Raw genomic sequence first — 18,678 nt, forward strand, 5'->3', positions numbered from 1 at the left:
AACCTTGTTTCTGTAGAATATGTCTTTTGTTATAAGCTGACTAATATCCTTTAGGAAAGTGTAAAGATATCGAACATTTGTATATTGCTTTACCGTCTACAAACTGCTTTTCACATATACCACCTCATTTGATCCTCATGGACACCTTAGGTAAATTACTTAATCACTCTGTCCTTCAGTTTTCTTATCTGTAAAATGAGCATATAATAGAACCTACCTCATGGGTTTGTTTTAAAGATGACAGATGTTAATTTATGTAAATCATTTAAAATAGTGTCAGGCACCCAGTATAAACTATATGCTAAGTGTCAGCTAAATACAGTTATTGTGTAGCTTTATTTTTTATGTAGATGGAGAAACTAAAGTTCAGAAAAATTAAATACATACTGAATTTACGACGCTGGGAAGAGTTTGATTTAGTCAGATCTTCTGAATCCAAACCTTAGATGGTTTCTTTTGCTACACCACAGCTTCCTCTCCCCTCCACTCCCAACCTTACTCCCTTTAATTCACTGAATGTCTGAAGAACATCCAAGCATGCATGCCAGGTACTGCACTAGCTTCTGAGAATAAAACAAGATGAAAAATATAGGCTCTGCCTTCAAAGAGCTCACAGTCGCTGGGAGAAAAGAAAAAAAAAAAAAGAGGCAGGTAACTTAAAACAATGTCACAAGGCCAGTGACGGAGAGAACCACAGGAAATTGTGAGAAGACCACCTACCTAGCAGGGAAAAGGGACTCCAAGAAGTCTTCCTGGATGAACTGACCCTTGATTTCAATCTCAACAGATATGCACAGTAGTGGGGAAAGCAAGAGTATCATCTAGAGTCCAGCAGTGATTCTCAAATGTTACAATCATCAGGACAACTCAGAAAAACACACATGGCTAAGTCCCACCCCAGTTTCTGAGGCCCAAGAATGTGCATTTCTAACAAGTTCCCTGAGGTAGAGCAAAACAAAGACTAAGGGTTGGTAAGAGATGAAATTGGCGGTGAATAGGAGGCAGATCCTGGGCAGAAATTCATGATAAGTTAAGGAGATGAGGCTTTATCCTAAAAGCCACCAGGAGGAATGGATTGAACGTTTTAGTCTGATCAACTTCACCATGAAGGAAGATGGCTATTTTTGACCGCAGCATGGAAAACAGACAAGAGGATGTAATCATCCTGGTGAGAGAGGATGAGGTTTGAATAAAGGCATCTGTTATAGGAATAGAGGGAAGGAGAGTTAATGAAGAGATTTATGCGCTAGAATCAGTAAACTTGGTGACTGATTGGCTACAGAAGATATAGAGGGAAAAAAGTCAAGCTTAGGAGATTGGACAGAGGGTGGTACCACCAGATGAAAGAACAAAGAGGGAAGAAAGATTTAGAAGATTTCCCAAATAACATCATAATAAAGGTGGAGTAGGCTTCCTCAGATGGGAAATATTTGAGCACATCTAAAAGTAGAGAGAAAGGTAGCCATAACCATAGAACGAGAAGGATGAAGATATGAAAGAGCGAGGGAATGACTCACAGGGCAAGTTTCCAGCACAGGGCAGAGATGTTGGGGTCAAAGGCACTGAAGATGGCTGGGCTTTGAAGGGGAAGGTACCCATCATCCTCTGGGGTTGCCAGAAAGGAGGTGGGCATGGGTGTGGATTCAGACACATTTATAGACAAAGGTGGTAAAGCGAGATCTCAGTAATGCCTTAAATTTCTCGATGAAGAAGGAAGGGAAGGCTCTAGCTCTTGAGGATGAAGGGGATGAAGGTTGTGCTAGCTGTCATTCACTTGTACACATTCTCCAATGGACGAAGAGGGAGGTATCCATGCCTAAGTCTGGCACGTTGATGCTGTAAGAATGTTATTTTACTCCATTTAAATTTCATGACAAGTTCTAGTCTTTATTTTATTCCTCCCCCAGTCATGCATTATGCCAGTCATGATCATAAGAATACAAGCTAATGTGAAGAAAGCTTTTTAAAATACAAAGCACTGTTCATATGTTCAGAATGTATTATTCACACAATTCCACTCGAATGTGAATTTATTATAATTAAGTTACTGAGCCTTCAATACCTTCTGCAGAGCCTCTTCTGTTTTTTCAGGGTTTGTTTTTAAGGCTTGAGAAGCATCATACATAGGAATTGGCATAAATCTCAACGTGTAGTTCCTAGAAAAAGGAGAAAATGGTGTGTTTATTTGAAAATAACTTCCTATTATCTTAATTCAGCACTCTTTTAAAATCTGAAAAGAGTCGCCAGAGTGTCTTAGAAAATTCTAAACTACCGGACCATCTTAGGCCCCTCGACTGCAGGTAGGTGGTCCTACCACCTGTGCGACACCACAAGTGACCTCGTCGATTCACGCTGTCTACAAAACCTACGCAACTTGAAGGAATCTGGTTTTGTTGTTCTGCTTTCAGCTTTCAGTTACAGTAAGGACAGGATTTTCAAATTGGAACTGGAGAGATGGTCTGAGAGAAAGGCTGGGAAAAAAGTCCAGCATCAACTTGCTACTTGGATTTTAGTCACCAACGGATCTGAAGGTAACTTGATTACCACAGTGACAACGTGACAGACAGACCCAGAACAGTAGAGGAAAACCCCAAAATAGAACCAAAACATTTGCTCGCCAAGCCAAGGATGTGAGCATCCACAAAAACCATCTGTTCAGGCTCTGGGTTCCTTTAAATAACCAAGTCCAAGACCAGTGACTGTCTTTAGAAAACCTTCCTGCTGGCTCAACAACCTGACCTCTGCAGGGCCTGGCAGTGGGCACCCCAGATCAGCCCGAGTGCCCCAGGCTCTAGACACCAAGTAAAGCAACTGTGGAACTCTGGGTCTATGTAATACCTCACACGGCTGTTGCCTGGCTGATCAGACACAAGAATGCGAGGGTGAGTCATTTTTGCGTGAGAACTCTGAATCCGCACTCTGGCCTGTGTTCCTGAACTTGCTACAAAGTGCTATGTGTCTGGATGAACACTCACACCTGCTCCCCTACCACAAACTCTAGACCTGGAGATGCCTCCTCTCTCCCAACCAAAATGCATCTGTTTCTACAACAAGACACTCAGGAAGGATGGCCTTGTGGGCCACGTGTTGGCAACCGGTACCTAGGCATCCCACAGCTGGCTTGTTTCAGGTCTCTCAACAACAAGCAGCATTCATGGTGTAACTCTTATGGACAGTCAGGTGGCTTCTACTGGAAGAATAAATTAACAACTAATTCCTAAAATAGGTACTAATAATGAAATAATAAAGAAAATAAACAGTCATCTTAATAAAAGCAGCCAATCTGGATGGTTACCTAATGGGAAAAAAAAAACAACTGTTCTTCATCCAGTCCAACTGACAAGATGGCTTAAAGTAAAATAATCTGCAAAGACAAGGCTGTTATTTCTATAACTTTCATTTTTACCTTAGCTTTGTTTGAGCAAAATTGCTTTTGTTTGACTTAAGAGGAAACAGCCAACTGAAATTAACAGATAATACGTCTCTTTTCGCAGCCTTGAAGCTTTTCTTTTCCCTCATCCACTTTTCATCATGCTTCAGACCAGTGTGGTTTATTTAAACCAAATGTGATTTCACACCATTGGCATCTTGTAGCACAGAGTACATAACAGGCTGTGATCAGGGAGTTCTACTTTCAATCTGGAAATGTGGAGTGTTGAGGCTGCATCCTCTTGGCTTCTCACAAAGACCTGCCTGGGCTGGCAGTCTGCAACATCATTAGAGTGGCAGCTGTGCTGTGAGCACCCAAATGCAGCAATCTGTAAATATATGTTTCCATTCAAAGGTTTTGTGTGCAATAGGTGTAATTACAGGAGGTTCTGCAGTCACAGAAGTCTCCCGGGAGAAGTGGCCATGATGACTGATGGCATAAGCTGCCTTATCCATGTTTAGCGATGGCTGGTGGTGGCAGCAACTTTGACTTCCTGGCTAAAGGAGAACCACGGGATTTAGAACTGAAGCCACTTAGAGATAATTTACTGTGATTTCTCACTTTATAAAAGAAAAATTCATCAATGAGGTGAAATGATCATAGGCTCAAGATCATAGGCTTATTGGTGACAGAGCTGGGGACTGAATGGAGGGCTCCTAATTCCAGGTCTAGGCTTTTATCCAGGTCACCATGTTGGGCATGACAGCTCCACCTGAGGGGCCGTGCATGCAGGAAAACACAGAATAATGAGCACCCCCTCCCCCTCCTAAAAGGCCCAACTTCTGTGCTACTGGCCCCTAATTTCCCTCCTACATTTTGTAACCTCTCGTTTTTAATGCTATAAATCTGCTTTGATCATTTCTACCATTAGAATACAATAGGAGGATTGAAAAGCTCAGAAAGAACCAGATTTCTAGCATTTTTTTCAGCCACGTCTGTATTCTTCTTTCCTCATTTAGTTTACTGGGAAAGTAAATTTGACAATAAGTAACAGTTGCAGACTTTAGTTACGAAGGTAATTTAAAAAAAGCCTTTTACAGGAATGAGACCAGTGAGCCCTGGCCTTGCCACTTCCTCAATTTCATTTTTATTTTCTGGACCTCAGCTTTCTTCTCACCACTGGATTCAGAGTTGTCATCCTGGGCAAAAAAAGTGAGATCCAGTGGAAGGAGATTTAAAACCACAGGGAGAAAAGAAGCAAGGTGACCGCTGTGTAGCACCCTCCACCCCACCCCCCTGCGACCATGATCTTGTGTGCCCTGTGGAATAAGCATCTCTGCTCTCATTTTATAGATGAAGAAACTCACACCAGAGGAGAGTCAACGTTGGTCTTCCCAGGTCCCATGGCTGGTTAGCAGGAGACTAATCAGACCCAGATCTTCTGACTCCCAATCTACTGCTACCTGTATTACCCCACAGAGACACAAACACCATTGGTTCTTTTCTATTTTTCTAGACAGAAGTCCTAAGTCAAACTTACTTTTCCATAGCAACAGCTATATCTTGAAAGCCTTGGGCAGTAATGTTGTTCTTGTCCCATATAACAGTCCTGTTTGGAAACCAAATCACATAAATGATCAGATACTTAAGAATGGAGGAAATGATTCTCCCATTGCAGATAAATCTCTTATAGGCAACACTGTCTAGGTATTTTAGTACAATGAGCAAGGAATAATGTTCAGCTTTGTTTCAAACAAAGCAAGGATGAGCATTTCCCCCAACATTAGATTCCAAAGCCATTCTCTGCTCAAGTACTATGAAAAAAACCATACTTAAAAGCAACAGCACACACATTAACTTACCACTAAGTCACCTAATGCTTTGCTAGCCAGAAAGCCCTATTTCCCTGATATTCTCCCAACAGATTCTCCAAACAGCATTCTAGTATTCAAGTCTGAGGCTGAAGTGATTTATACAAGAGGCTAAACAGTCTCATGTCCAACAGAAAGAATTCCAGATACTGAGACTTTTTTCTCTTCTAAACAACTAGAGGGACAAAGTGGTCATATTTTCTGACATTTCATCACTGCCCTGACGTGATATGATCAGCAGTCCCAGCAATTGAGTTCGCTCTGCGGATAAACCTCAGTTACTCTAGGAGGTGGTTTACTTTCTAAATACAAAATCTATTTTGGAAGAAAAGTATGACTTTCCTTTCAGAATGTGAATACTTCGGAAGTATTGTAGGATTTGTCAATTCACCTGACACATGAAATGCCTTTTATTTGTCTGAACGCTCCCAGGCTCACAACCTCTAATTGCTTTCTTTCTCTTCCTAACCTCAACGACCTTCTTCACGTACACACTGACCTTCAAAGAAACTGCGGCAGATTTTCGCTTTTGCCTTCAGTTTAGACGGAAGGTGCGGGCTCTGCCTTGCACTGGGAAGCAAGGGAAACAGCCAGAAAAAGCCCTCGAGGAGCAGTGTGAATTATTAACTCTTCCTTCACCAGACTGCCGGGCTAGGTAGCAACTGGGTCTCTCTGAACGATGGATGGTAAACATGGTTACCAGATAACTAGTCCCTAAGAGAAGTGGTTACTGCATAGCTCATCCTTAAGAAAAGCCATGCTTGGGAAGCACTACGGATGAAAACCACTGAACAGAAGAGTTAGCATCCAGTACAAACTTGCCTTTGACACAGTGGACTTCATGGATCCCTTGGGTTTTAGGTCTTTATGTCGCAGGAGTGGGAAGGGAAGATAAGACGCTGGGCTCACAACCAAGTACAGGGAAGCCCCTCGTGTTATTCCTCCAGTCTTCCCAGCTCTGCCCCCAAACCCCTCCTCTGCTGCCCCCTGCCTTTCCGGACACATCAGTCAGCTGCCAATGCTGCTGTGAAATGGGAAACTGCAATGGTTCTCAGCCGGGTTTACCTCATAGTGCAAATCTTTAAGACAGCAGTTTGAAGGAATGACTGTGTCTAAATTTGGGAACACCCTCCTCCATATTTTGAAAAAAGACTTGAAGCTGTCGCTTCTGCTCCCCAGCTGGTCGCCTGGGAAACTCAGGCCTCACACGAACACAGCCGGCCCCCCCAGTGGTTGCTGGGTCAGACCCTCTTCCAGACCTTCCTTTGAACCAGCATCCACTCCTCGGGGCCGAGGGCCCGGCCTGCGTACCTGAGCTTGGTGTTGATCTGCAGTGCTTTGGCCAGCATCTTTGCCCCCATGTCCCCCATGCCATTCCCACTGATGTCCACTGTGGTCAGGGAGGTGTTGCTTCCCAGGGCATTGATGATGATGGTGACCTCGTTCTTGAGTTTCGAGTCAGCCAGGGACAAGGACTGCAGAGGCTGTGGAGGGAACACCAGGCAGCGCTCACACAGTGTTGTCAGAGCTGCTGCCGCTCGCTGGGACCCACTTCATGCAGAACCATCAGGGGAGGGACCCACCGCACAAACACAAAGTGCCTCATTTGGAAACTTCTGGCCAAAAGACACTGATGAATGGGACCTGAAGGTTCTGGACCCTTGGAGTCAAACATGAAGAGCTTGTGTCTTAATGTTGAATATCAGCCACCTCTCTTCTAAGGGAAGCTGTGGAAAGATACCCAGAGTGGCAGATGCCAGCTCTTTTGAAGTGGAGGATGGGAGGAAAGAAATAAAAATACTACACGGAAACGTCTGCACTTCAGTATGGCAACACTATCCCTTGACCCATTTTATTTCTATGCAAGGTAGAAGGACGTCTTAAAATACTAGTAGAGGAATGCTAGTACTAAATTACTAGAAGTAGTAAATGCAAAATAAAACCCAGCCAAGATCAATAATAACTGACATTTATTGAACACTTAACCACTATTTAAGCTTTTTACATATATTTACTCATTTAATCCTCCCAGTAACCCAATACTTAGGTATTATTATATTAGGTATTGTTATCCCTACTTCTCAAGTAAGAAACAAAAGGTTAAGTGATTCAACCAAGGTCACACAGAAAGTAGCTGAACAGGAACCGGACAGACTGGTTACAGATTTTGTGTTTTCAGCTCCTACACAACATTGCCCTTATTGGCTTATCCTAGATCTTTTTGATCCTCACTCTTAGCTTTGTCTTATAAGATCCAATCAAAAGACACACTTACAATTTAAAAACAAAAAGTCAAATGTGTGTGACCTTTTCATTACTGTAAGCTGTGTGGTGAACCCAAGCCAATCCACTCACTGTCTATTTAAACCAGAGACTGAGAGCCCTCCGCCTGGAGGCATGTTTTGTTTGGCCTACAGAGTATCTGACCAAAAAAAAAAAAAAAGAATGGGCTCCCTACTTACACCCAGCTCACACGTGTTTATGTCACCTTCCTAGCGCTGTGGGCATTTAAATTGCAATCCCTGATTACAGCCATAACTGAATTAATGAGGTGGTGCGAATTCCAGGACTTAAGCCAAGGTTGCTCTAAAAGTCAGAACTAAGACTTCTCCGGGGGATTTGGATGTCTTCTGGGTTGCCTGCAGTGGTCTACACTGGCCCAGCCGTATTCAACAATTGTACATGCTAACTCCATGAGCAGTTCGTACATTACAGGAGATGGATGCTGGAAGCAGCTTCTAGGATCATCTATGACCAGGTTCCATGGTGGCCCGTGGGACTGGGGTTCTTGAGATGTGCCTAGGTGGTCTGTAGGACCCCCGCACAAATCGTGGGGTGTATTCGTGTCCACTTAACCACTGAACACGGACTTCTAATAGAACACCTGTTCCAGGCACATCTGCCAAAAGGCTCAGGAGGCAGAATGAGAGCGTTGACAGTTTCAAGACTCGTATGTCCACAAACTGGCATTATGCATTTGGTTCTACTTTTCCCGAGTGATTGTCCTTATTGTCCAAATTTGACCATGTTTTCTAAACATCTATGGTAAAATCAAAAGGTAATATTATATAAATTAGAATCAAATTTCTTAAGGTTAAATGGCATAGTAAGTGCTAAGTCAATTAAAACCTCAGCCCAAAAGCCTGCGTAATCTTAGACTCAGGCAGGTTTAGGGAGGGAGCTTCAATTTTCTTAAGAGTCTACGTTCCAGTAGATAGAAAAAAAAACTAAACGAAAAATGCTTCAGACTCAGGAAACTTCACGTTTTAAATGAAAACATAAGCAATGCTGCTTTAATAAAAAGCTGTAATCGCATCTCCCATCATTTCAATAAGCTCTATTCAACGCCTACAAAAATGACACATTACAGCTTCTTCCTCATATTGGAAAACTGGCAAGTCTCCAAGCTGGAGAGCACCAATTCCAGTACTATATTCAAACCCTAATACACCCCAGTCAACACTTAAAAGTAATAGGCAGAGCCATTAATGCGAACAGAACAGCCGGAATTGCATGCATATTTATAAGGTCATCCCTTCCTGATTTACTGCACTTCCAGGTAACATTACTATTTGAAATCTTACTATTCCTGTTCATAGCTGAACACGCCTAATCTGACAATCTGTCTCCTTGCTACAGGGACTCCCAGGACAAACACATACTGTTGTATTGTTCACAAACAACACAGGTTTGTATGTAATACTTCAGAACAAGAGTCCCTGTCATCTTGGCCCCTCAGTGTTACCGTCCCTCGAATCTGGGAGCAGCAGCCTGACAACCACTGTCTAGAGCTGAAGGTGACACGGGAGCCCGTGCGTCTAGGTTGTCCAAGTGAACATACTGTGCAATATCGGGAGAATAAAGTATTCCACACGCTGTCTAAGAATAAGCTCTACAGACACAAGGTCAGAATGTAAAAAGCAAAGAGTTTTCTTTTTATATGTAGAAACCTTTAAAAAAATAAAACCGAAAAATGAGCCCAATGGCGCCAGTTACGGGTGGAATTTTTATAGTCACAAGACTGAACTCCTAATCATTTTAAATAGTTTTGCACATTACTGATTCAGAAGTAGAAAAAGGATAAAAAGAATGTAATTACTTATTGAAAAAGCCACCTACTTTTCTGTGACATGAACATAAAAGGCTTTTCACTGTACATTATTAGCGGCAACTTTTCAAATTTATAACAGAGTTCACATTTTTGTAGCAGACTTTACCATCTGCGAATATGTTTTTAGGTGTACTTTAAATATCAAGATTATCTTTGAGTAAGAGACTTTGAAAATTATAGGAACAGAGTTTGAAGACCCTCGTGTAATAAGCAAAACATGAAATTAAGAAATATATTTTTCATAACATATAAATTTTCCTGAAATATGTGCTAAGGAACAAATATTTGGGAATGATTACTAAATATGATTCTGCAGGGCTTCCCTGGTGGCGCAGTGGTTGAGAGTCCGCCTGCCCATGCAGGGGACGCAGGTTCGTGCCCCGGTCCGGGAAGATCCCACATGCCGCGGAGCGGCTGGGCCCGTGAGCCATGGCCGCTGAGCCTGCGCGTCCGGAGCCTGTGCTCCGCAACAGGAGAGGCCACAACAGTGAGAGGCTCGTGTACCGCAAAAAAAAAAAAAATATATATATATATATATATATATATATATATATATATATGATTCTGCAATACTGGCTTCCCCAACCTTTTAAAACTGGGCCAGTACTAGGAAATCAAAATCTCAAATACAGCAGGGTGGTATAAAGTCAAATTAAATATGTAAAACAAACTGCATGATTCTGAAAAGTGTAAATTACATTCTAATTATGCCTCTAACTTTAATAACCCAGTATAAGAGTACAAAATATGGGGTTTATTAGCAAATGAGGACAAAGAGAAGTGTCTGAATTCATTAAATAATAATGAGTTTCATTTCTAGTCCACAGGTTGGAAATTATATCCACACAATGAAGCGGCAGGACAACAGAATTTTCTCCTGCCCTCCAGGTCAGAGCTCCACAAAGAGATGTGGGCAAGGGTAAGCAAGGAAAAGTACCAGTCTCCATCTCTCCTGACCGCATGGCTTCCTCCAAAAGTTTAGCTTACAGTTATAGTAGAATTTGCTATAACCCTGTGTGAATTCAAAATGGGAAATGATACTTTTTGCTTTTAAAGATTTTTTTTTTGATGTGGACCATTTTTAAAGTCTTTATTGAATATGTTACAATATTGCTTCTGTTTTATGTTTTAGTTTTTTGGCCGCGAGGCATGTGGGATCTTAGTTTCCCCACCAGGGATTGAACCTGCACCCCCTGCACTGGAAGGCAATGTCTTAACCACTGGACTGCCAGGGAAGTCCCGAAATGATACTTTTTTTAAATGTGACATATCTCACATGATTAATACAGGAAATCACTCTTATAACCTACAAGAGTAGCTATCACCAAACATGAATAATATGAATCTTCATTATACAAATTGATTTGGATTTTAGGAACCATAAAAGCTCTTCGGTGGCTGAATAGGACTAAGATAGGAAAGGGACAAAATCTTAAAGAGCATCAGTAAAATATAAGATGTGATGCACCAGGTTTAAATGAAAGGAATTAATGGTAGAGCGCTTCTCACTTTGTCCATAAAATATCTTCCTTTATCCTAATGCATTTCTAAGGGCAGCCAAATAGGATACTATGTGAAATTAAATTTCTTTACCCTGAACCGAGTCTTAGCCAGGAACAACTAAAGGGAATTAAAATAGAAGAAGGATTATTAGAGTTCTAGACACAATTTAAGATGGGGGACAACTTTCTTAGTCTCTTGTAATTCTGCATAATTACTAGATGAAATTCAAATTAGCAACATGATGCTTCTCAACATGATAGAAGGTTATAAAGTCAACTAGAGAGTAAAAATTCACACTTGCAGATTAGTGTATTAGCTGAAGCTAGGAAGTAGTAAGGCTTACTAAAAGATGGGCTTAGGAGTCAATGTATACGTCTTTTCATCTATTAGTTACAATCTTCCTTTAATTAGTGATAAGCTGAATAAAGTGAAAGTAGGTAAATTTTAAGTACTCTCTAAAACTGTACTAAAGCATAAATATTTATTGCACTTAAAAACAATAACAATAGAAAATGTATACAGAGATAAAATTATCTGAAAGCGTATCTGCATTAACCCAGCAGACATAATTCGTAAGAACAGCAACAAACGGCAGATTTTAGGCAAGAGTGTTAAAAGTAATACTCACTGATTCTTCATCTTGAATCATCTGTACTAAGTTGTCCAACACAGGTGTCAGATTTCTAAAGAGATTTTAAAGATGTGGACAGTGGAATCAAATCAAAAGCTTTCAGGAGGCTGGTTATTTTCATCATTGTCATATAAAAAATGCAAAACTCTTACTTGGATTTCATATTATTAAAATTTTTGCCTAACGCCAGGTGTTGTATGGATCTGTTTTTACTGAGCCACACTATTAGGGTAGATAGGTCAGATTCTAAACCTGGAAAGAATCAGAGTAAATGGAGAATCAACACACATGTGGATAAACAAATTCTCAGGTGCAGCACAATTAAACAAAGGTGCAAGGCAGTGGATGACTTTCTGTACTGTCCTGAGAGTCCTGAGATGCTAATCCTTCTTCCCCCAACCCCCCACCAAAGGTACTCTGTGTCCTCTTATTTCACAGGGATAAACTCATTCTCCACAAAGACTTACCTAAACCTCTTATGCAATCAGTGGCTAAATAAAGTCAACAAGGAATGGGGAGGCATGACAGCAGAAAATTTCATCTCTCCCCATCGCTTTGTGAAAGAAGATTCTGACATACTGTTCACTGGGAGGTAACCGCAGTTAAAGTTGTCTATGCAAATTCATACTGCATTCTTGTCTGTGCAAGTTCATACGCACATGTTAATGTAACCAGTAGAAATAAAGCTAATGAAACAAGTTTCTGAATAAATAAACAAGACCTCAATTTTATTACCACTAAGCATGCAAAAGGTTGGACTCAGATCTTTATCAATGTATTGATGACAAGGTTTTTTTTGTTTGGTCTGAATTGTTTTACTGCATAGACTTTTCATTTTTGGCCATGGAAAAATCTTAGTAAGACTCTGGCACAGAATTATTCCATAAATAAACTCTGTTGAATTAAAAGGTCCTCTAGTCAAGAAGTGAAATAATTTTATTAAGGTGTCATCTAGATTGGGCTAGAAGATTATTTTCCCTTTACCAACTTGCTTCAAATAACATTTCTATGTCTTTTCTTCTCTGATTTCTGACTTACCATTATCGGAGATGTCTAGGCTGGTGATGTTGTGGATTTCGGCGATGCAGCCTTCTAATACCTGCGCACCTCCAGATCTCAGCTAGAGAAACACAAACCAAACAGGTAAAGTGGTCACTGGAGGGGTAAAGCCAAAAAAATGAAAAATAGGAGATACAGTCTCAAACTTAGCACCAAAGAAAAAGTGAAAACTTATCAACTCCAAAAAAGCTATCATCAATGTAAAAAGCTAATCACTAGTCATTATATGGTTTCCCATCTCACGTAAGTCTGAAAATCATTAGAAAAAGAATCAGAAGACAGAGGCCACTCCACATCACCATTGCCAAGATGGTCTCCGTCAACACACAAGAATTTTCTTCATTTCTGACTTTTGGAAAGCTAACAAATCCCTTTTATACATTAGAAACTGCTACTATTTTATTTGATTATTACAGATTTCAAGGTATAACTCTCCACCATGTAGCAGCAAAACAACCAAAGGAGACAGTAAAGACCTATAAAACCCTTTTCATCTTTTCCCATAAAACCAAAAGCATATTTTACAGAGGTCAGAGTATTGTTGTTTTCCGTTCAGCAACTATCTGAGTTCCTACTATGTGTAAAACACTGTGCAGGATGCAGTTTCCCAAGCTGTGGCCCTTTGTTCAGTAAACTTACGATCTAATAAGGGAAAAGAAATTCATTTATTGGGAAGCTACCATATGCCAAGGAACATGGTAGTTTCTCTATTCACTTAAGAAAATTTAAATTTATGTAAAAATTCTACACCAAATTGATAATACTTTCTACTTGTTCAAGTTTTGATGTAAACATTTAAAGAATCCTTATTTCACTATTTTAGATGAAATATGTCTGCGGTACTCTGGACCAAACCCTGCCAATTTCCCTGGCTGCTTACATGTTAAGTAGAATTTTGCACAGATCTTTGGAATTGCTTTATTCAGGAGTATTTCAGCTGGAGTGTTTAAATTCAGTCCTTTCTACTTTTTCAGGTAACAGCAGGTCACGGTGAGGTGCCTGATGTGAACTCTGACGGGGAGTGTCACACAGAGGCAGACCTCCCCAGGAGGCTGGTCTACACGCTTCAGGGAAACCAAGGCCAACCAACTCCACAGCTGCAGGGCTACGAATCCAGTGTGTGGAGCTATGGCCATTTTTATTATATTTTTGCCAAAGTACTGGTTTATGATTGGCTGTAAATTTTAAAACAACAACCAGGTTCTTCACAAATAGATTTGAGAAACACTGTTCCAGGCCACAGTTCGTTAATATTTGAAGAAGTGAATGTTATATGTAGACTACGTCAACATTAAAGCAAGAAATAATTTAGGCAAACACTTCCAAGGAATATAATTTGATTTTCAGAGCGTGAAAAAAATTATGCTTTTGAGAAGACAAACATAAGTTTTTACAATTTCATTATTTGCTGTTAGTGATTTCTCTGTTGAGAAGTCAAATTTCTACAACAAAATCTCTACTTCTTATCATAATGTATAGTAAAAATAGTCCATTTGCAAAAACGGAAAATAAAGGTGAGATTTCAGTGCTCAATTCTGTTTATTTTCCAAATACTCCTGACTGATACTTGTAGCATATACTAACATTTTCCAATACTAAAAAATGTCAACATACCCTAATTTATTGATTCAAAAAGTACTTACACAATGGCCAAGCTAAGGAAAGCCCAAGGAGAAAAAACAAAAAATGTTAAGTAAGCAGAATAAGAACAGAGAAGTAGACGTCTATCAACACACGATGTAAAAAGGCAGAGTCAGAAAAAACACTTCAACTAAAATAAACTCCCAAAACAAAAATCCAAAACTTAAATAAGAAAATAACTGACCTTCAGTCACAAGAACATTCGATTGAACTCACAGGTTATTAGATGCCTAAAATTCCCCCAAAGCTTAAGGCTTTCCCAAAACAGTAAAAGCTTTTCCATTACTGTAAATGAAAATCCTTTTAAACAAATTTGCATAATTAGAGGCTGTGTCTGCATGTATGCATGTGAAACTGGTTTTAAATTACCCTCATTTGGATCCCACACACCAGCATTATTTTAAAAGAAAGCAAGATCAAAGAGGAGTAAATGTGACTGAATCACTCAATACTTTTTGAAATGTTAAAAATAAAATCACATTTCTTTCAAGAGAGAAGTGTGGTCTCACTCAAGGAAGGTGGAATATTTCAGCTGGTACTCACAGTTCTAAGTGAATAGTTCTATCTAATACAAAAACTTCCATAATGGGTACAGAAACAAGGAAACTATAATCTAGAGAACTTTTAATAATTCATTTTCCTTCCTCAAGAGCACTGGCCATTTAAAAAGAGGTGGCAAATATTACAGGTTTAAATATAAAATGACCTCCCTATTTATCACTTGTCCTCTATAGGGGTTCCATTTTTAATGAAAAAATAACTTCCATCCTGGGAAATTTTCTCACATGAAACTGTGAATACTGTAAGATTCTCCAAGAACAGAAAATGGTTTGACATGATCCAGTTCAACATATCCTCGCTAGCAGGGTTTGATGCCAAAAGGTAATTTAGAACCCAAGAAAGATATATAATACAATCGACCCTTGAACACCTCTGGGGTGAGGGGAGTTGGGGGGGCCAACCCTCCACACAATCAGAAATCCAAGTATAACTTTACAGTTGGCCCTCAGTATCCGTGGTTCCTTCCCCACGTGCAGATTCAACCAACCACGATGTACTACTGTAGGAGGTATTTAGTGAAAAGAAATCCACGTGTAAGTGGACCCATGCAGTTCAAACCTGTGTTGTTCACGGGTCAACTATATATATACTGTCATTTCCAAGAGAATGGAAATACTTGCATTTCGAAATAGTTGCATGCATTATATTGCTTATGTCCATCCTGTGGTGAAACATTTTCCATTTTGCATTCCACACCCAGCCTAACAGGAAAGTGATAGCAAGGGGTACAGCAATGATGATGCTCAACACACACACGCAAACCCGCCTTCTCACCTCAAGGTGAATGACTGAGTGGCTGAATGACTGAATGGCTGAATGACTATCAAATTGAGTGGAACTGTCTGAAAAGTTCCTAGTGACTTGCTGCAATGTCCTACTTGTTACGAATTTTAATATCTGATGCTCTTTTTTCTACTCATCATCAAAGCACATGGCAATGAATATGGCATAATGTGCAGGTAAATTTCTCCTTAAAAGAACCAACTCCCACATCCAGACTGCACCAAATCCTCAGTTATGGCTAGCCTTTACGTCTTCTCTGAAGCATCAGAGATTTTCCTCTCTCACCTGGAAGGAGATTAAGCTTGAAGAATTCAGTCCCAGCACTGACTTATTCTTCCCTTGAAGTATGACTATGAAGTAATAAGATTTTTAAACACAAGCCAGGATGCATACACCCATTGCCTCCTTTCAGGCAGAGGGGTACATGGGGAGAATGCATATGAATGTCAACATCACTATCACCATATATAAAAGAGTTTTGAAACTCTTGTTTTGGAACTAACCTTGAGGACAAGGGAACATACACATTTCTCCGAACACCTGCACAGATGCTAAGTCCTTACGCTTTGAGAGTGAGTTGGGATCAGCCCCGGGCCATTCAGAGCCTGGCCGTAGAGGGTAATGCTGTTTTGTGTCCAAAACCAGGTGTGCCTATAAATTGATGAGACTAATTATTCTTGAGAGATTTAAAACAACTTTGAAGGTGATTTTTTAAAAAATAGTTTCATAAAGATAGTTACCCTAGGCTTGGCATTGTGCCAAATACTATCTCGGCAAACTATTACAGTCGGCTCTCTGTGAAATTTCAGTCCTAGGTTGGTTGAATAAGCAGATGTAAACCCTGCAGATATGGAAGCCAACTGTATTTATTGTATTCCACTATATTACATGCGGGACTTGAGCATCTGTGCATTTTGATATCTGTAGGAGCTCCCCGAACCCATCCCCGGCGGATACTGAGGGATGACTGTATAATCCCCATTCCACAGGTGAAAAATGAGGGCTGAAAGAAGGGAACCTCTTGGATTCCAAAGTGCCCACCCTTTGTTTGCTATGATACTCTCTTTCCTTCCATGACTCCTTGGAGTCATTTTCTTATTCTTCTCAAAGAAAACTTTTCTGATACTAAAAGACCAAGAAAATGAAATGATAACATAATTAATGTGAAACAGGTAAGTTTTTTCTCTAAGTAGAGAAGTTATCTGTAAATGAAAGGTTAATTTCAGTACTGACTAGCTGAGCCCTCAGAGCAAAAGATTACAGCCCCAAATTTTGGATTGAAGTTTCTAAATATCCAGGATGTTTGTGTTGTAGGAAAGCAACTCCACAATTTATAAATATCTGCATGACACTTTTTTCTTTAATAGCATGAAGTGTGAATCTCTCTCATTCAAACTGATGAATGTGAAATGCCTCTTTCAGGGCAGTACTGAAGGATAACACACCAAGAAAGGTAAACGTGAAGAGTAAAGGAATCAGTAAATGGTAAAAACAAAATAATCTGCTTAAGGAAAGTTATTCTAAGTTTCCTGTCTAGACACTTTTAATTCCTGTTTCAAGGTTACAGTCTCTCTCCTCCAAATAAACTCAACCACGATTTTAGATGATGGTCGTTTACTTTCTATGACACCCATATAAACCTAATTTTAAAGTTAATCAGTGGAGAGCAGCTGTTTTATAATAAAATAAGTAATCTATTTATAAATATGAAAAAGATTTTCAACGTATTTCACATTTGTCCTCTGCTTCCATGGTTTGGGTAGACTATTGTACTTAGAGGTATCTGTAGGGGGCACTGAACTCATACAGTGCCCACATCTGAAACTCCCCAGTATTATACAACAGACATTTGACCTTTTAGGTCTGTCAGTCCCTCACCTTGAGTAAGCCACCCCTGTAGAAATGACTTCCCGAGATGATTATGGCATCAGGGTGAAGCTTCTTTCCCCCCAACCCACAGGTGGGGGCATTTATCTGATGATCAGTTTCTTTTTATTCATCATTAAGTGATGAATTCTTCCATGGTTTTGACTGGCATGATAATAAGAGTAAAGAAGGCTGGGTCTACTGTGGCTAACTAGAGAATGAACAGAAAAAATTCACATATGCATAATTTTAAACTTCCAAGTTAGTGAACGCTTTTTTCCAAGAGCATTACATAAATTCTGAAGCAATGAATGATTTAAGGAGTAGGAGTTAATACTCTAAGTGCCAAGCATTCTAAACAGAAAACACTGTAACTTCTAGTACCTTTATAGGAAAGAGGTTTACTGTATCATGGAGATGAGCAAAGTGAAACCTAGTTAAACTTGGACATCTAGCTTTAAGAAGAAAAATGTCACAAGACACCTTAATTTACAAAAATAATTTTGTGTTTCATTAATTTTTATGAGCAGCAATACAATGTGTGACTTAATAAACGTGGTCACCAGTACTGTGCTTCAAGCTGTAAGATGGTGGAACATGGCACTAAGGTAGTATTAAGGGGTCCCCACCTCAGCAGTATCATTTTATCATATAATTCACAAATGAATGGCCAAAATGAAGTTGGAATTATCATCACAATAATGGTCAATCCTACCATCAGAATTTGATCTGGATTCCTACTTTATTAAGAAAAATTATAAAGGAAAACGTCTACTAGCATTTGATGGATTCATATGAAACTGCCAATAGTCTGCCATTTTTTTCTTCCATTTGTGTAAAATAGTTTTTTAAACATCTTTATTGGAGCATAATTGCTTTACAATGGTGTGTTAGTTTCTGCTTTATAACAAAGTGAATCAGCTATACATATACATATATCCCCATATCTCCTCCCTCTTGCATCTCCCTCCCACCCTCCCTATCCCACCCCTCTAGGTGGTCACAAAGCACCCAGCTGATCTCCCTGTGCTATGCGGCTGCTTCCCACTAGCTATTTTACATTTGGGAGTGTATATATGTCCATGCCACCCTCTCATTTCGTCCCAGCTTACCCTTCCCCCTCCCCGTGTCCTCAAGTCCATTCTCTACGTCTGAATCTTTATTCCTGTCCTGCCCCTAGATTCTTCAGAACCTTTTTTTTTTTTTTAGATTCCATATATATGTGTTAGCATGTGGTATTTGTTTTTCTCTTTCTGACTTACTTCACTCTCTATGACAGACT

General features: G+C 39.9%; 1 protein-coding gene across 11 annotated transcripts in view; it reads right to left on the bottom strand.

Moving 5' to 3' along the window:
- The window catches only part of CARMIL1 (capping protein regulator and myosin 1 linker 1), a 318,638-nt gene that overhangs the window by 87,813 nt on the left and 212,147 nt on the right, over positions 1–18,678 (bottom strand). For all 11 annotated transcript variants that reach the window (XM_049715468.1, XM_049715467.1, XM_049715466.1 and 8 more), the window contains 6 exons: positions 12,525–12,606; positions 11,639–11,738; positions 11,484–11,538; positions 6,553–6,725; positions 4,911–4,979; positions 2,063–2,156 (listed from right to left, as the gene is read on the bottom strand). In XM_049715468.1, coding sequence (XP_049571425.1) covers positions 2,063–2,156; positions 4,911–4,979; positions 6,553–6,725; positions 11,484–11,538; positions 11,639–11,738; positions 12,525–12,606 — 573 coding nt within the window. The remainder of the gene's footprint in view (positions 1–2,062; positions 2,157–4,910; positions 4,980–6,552; positions 6,726–11,483; positions 11,539–11,638; positions 11,739–12,524; positions 12,607–18,678) is intronic.

This window comes from Orcinus orca, chromosome 10 (assembly GCF_937001465.1).
Source record: "Orcinus orca chromosome 10, mOrcOrc1.1, whole genome shotgun sequence".
Lineage (NCBI taxonomy): Eukaryota > Metazoa > Chordata > Mammalia > Artiodactyla > Delphinidae > Orcinus > Orcinus orca.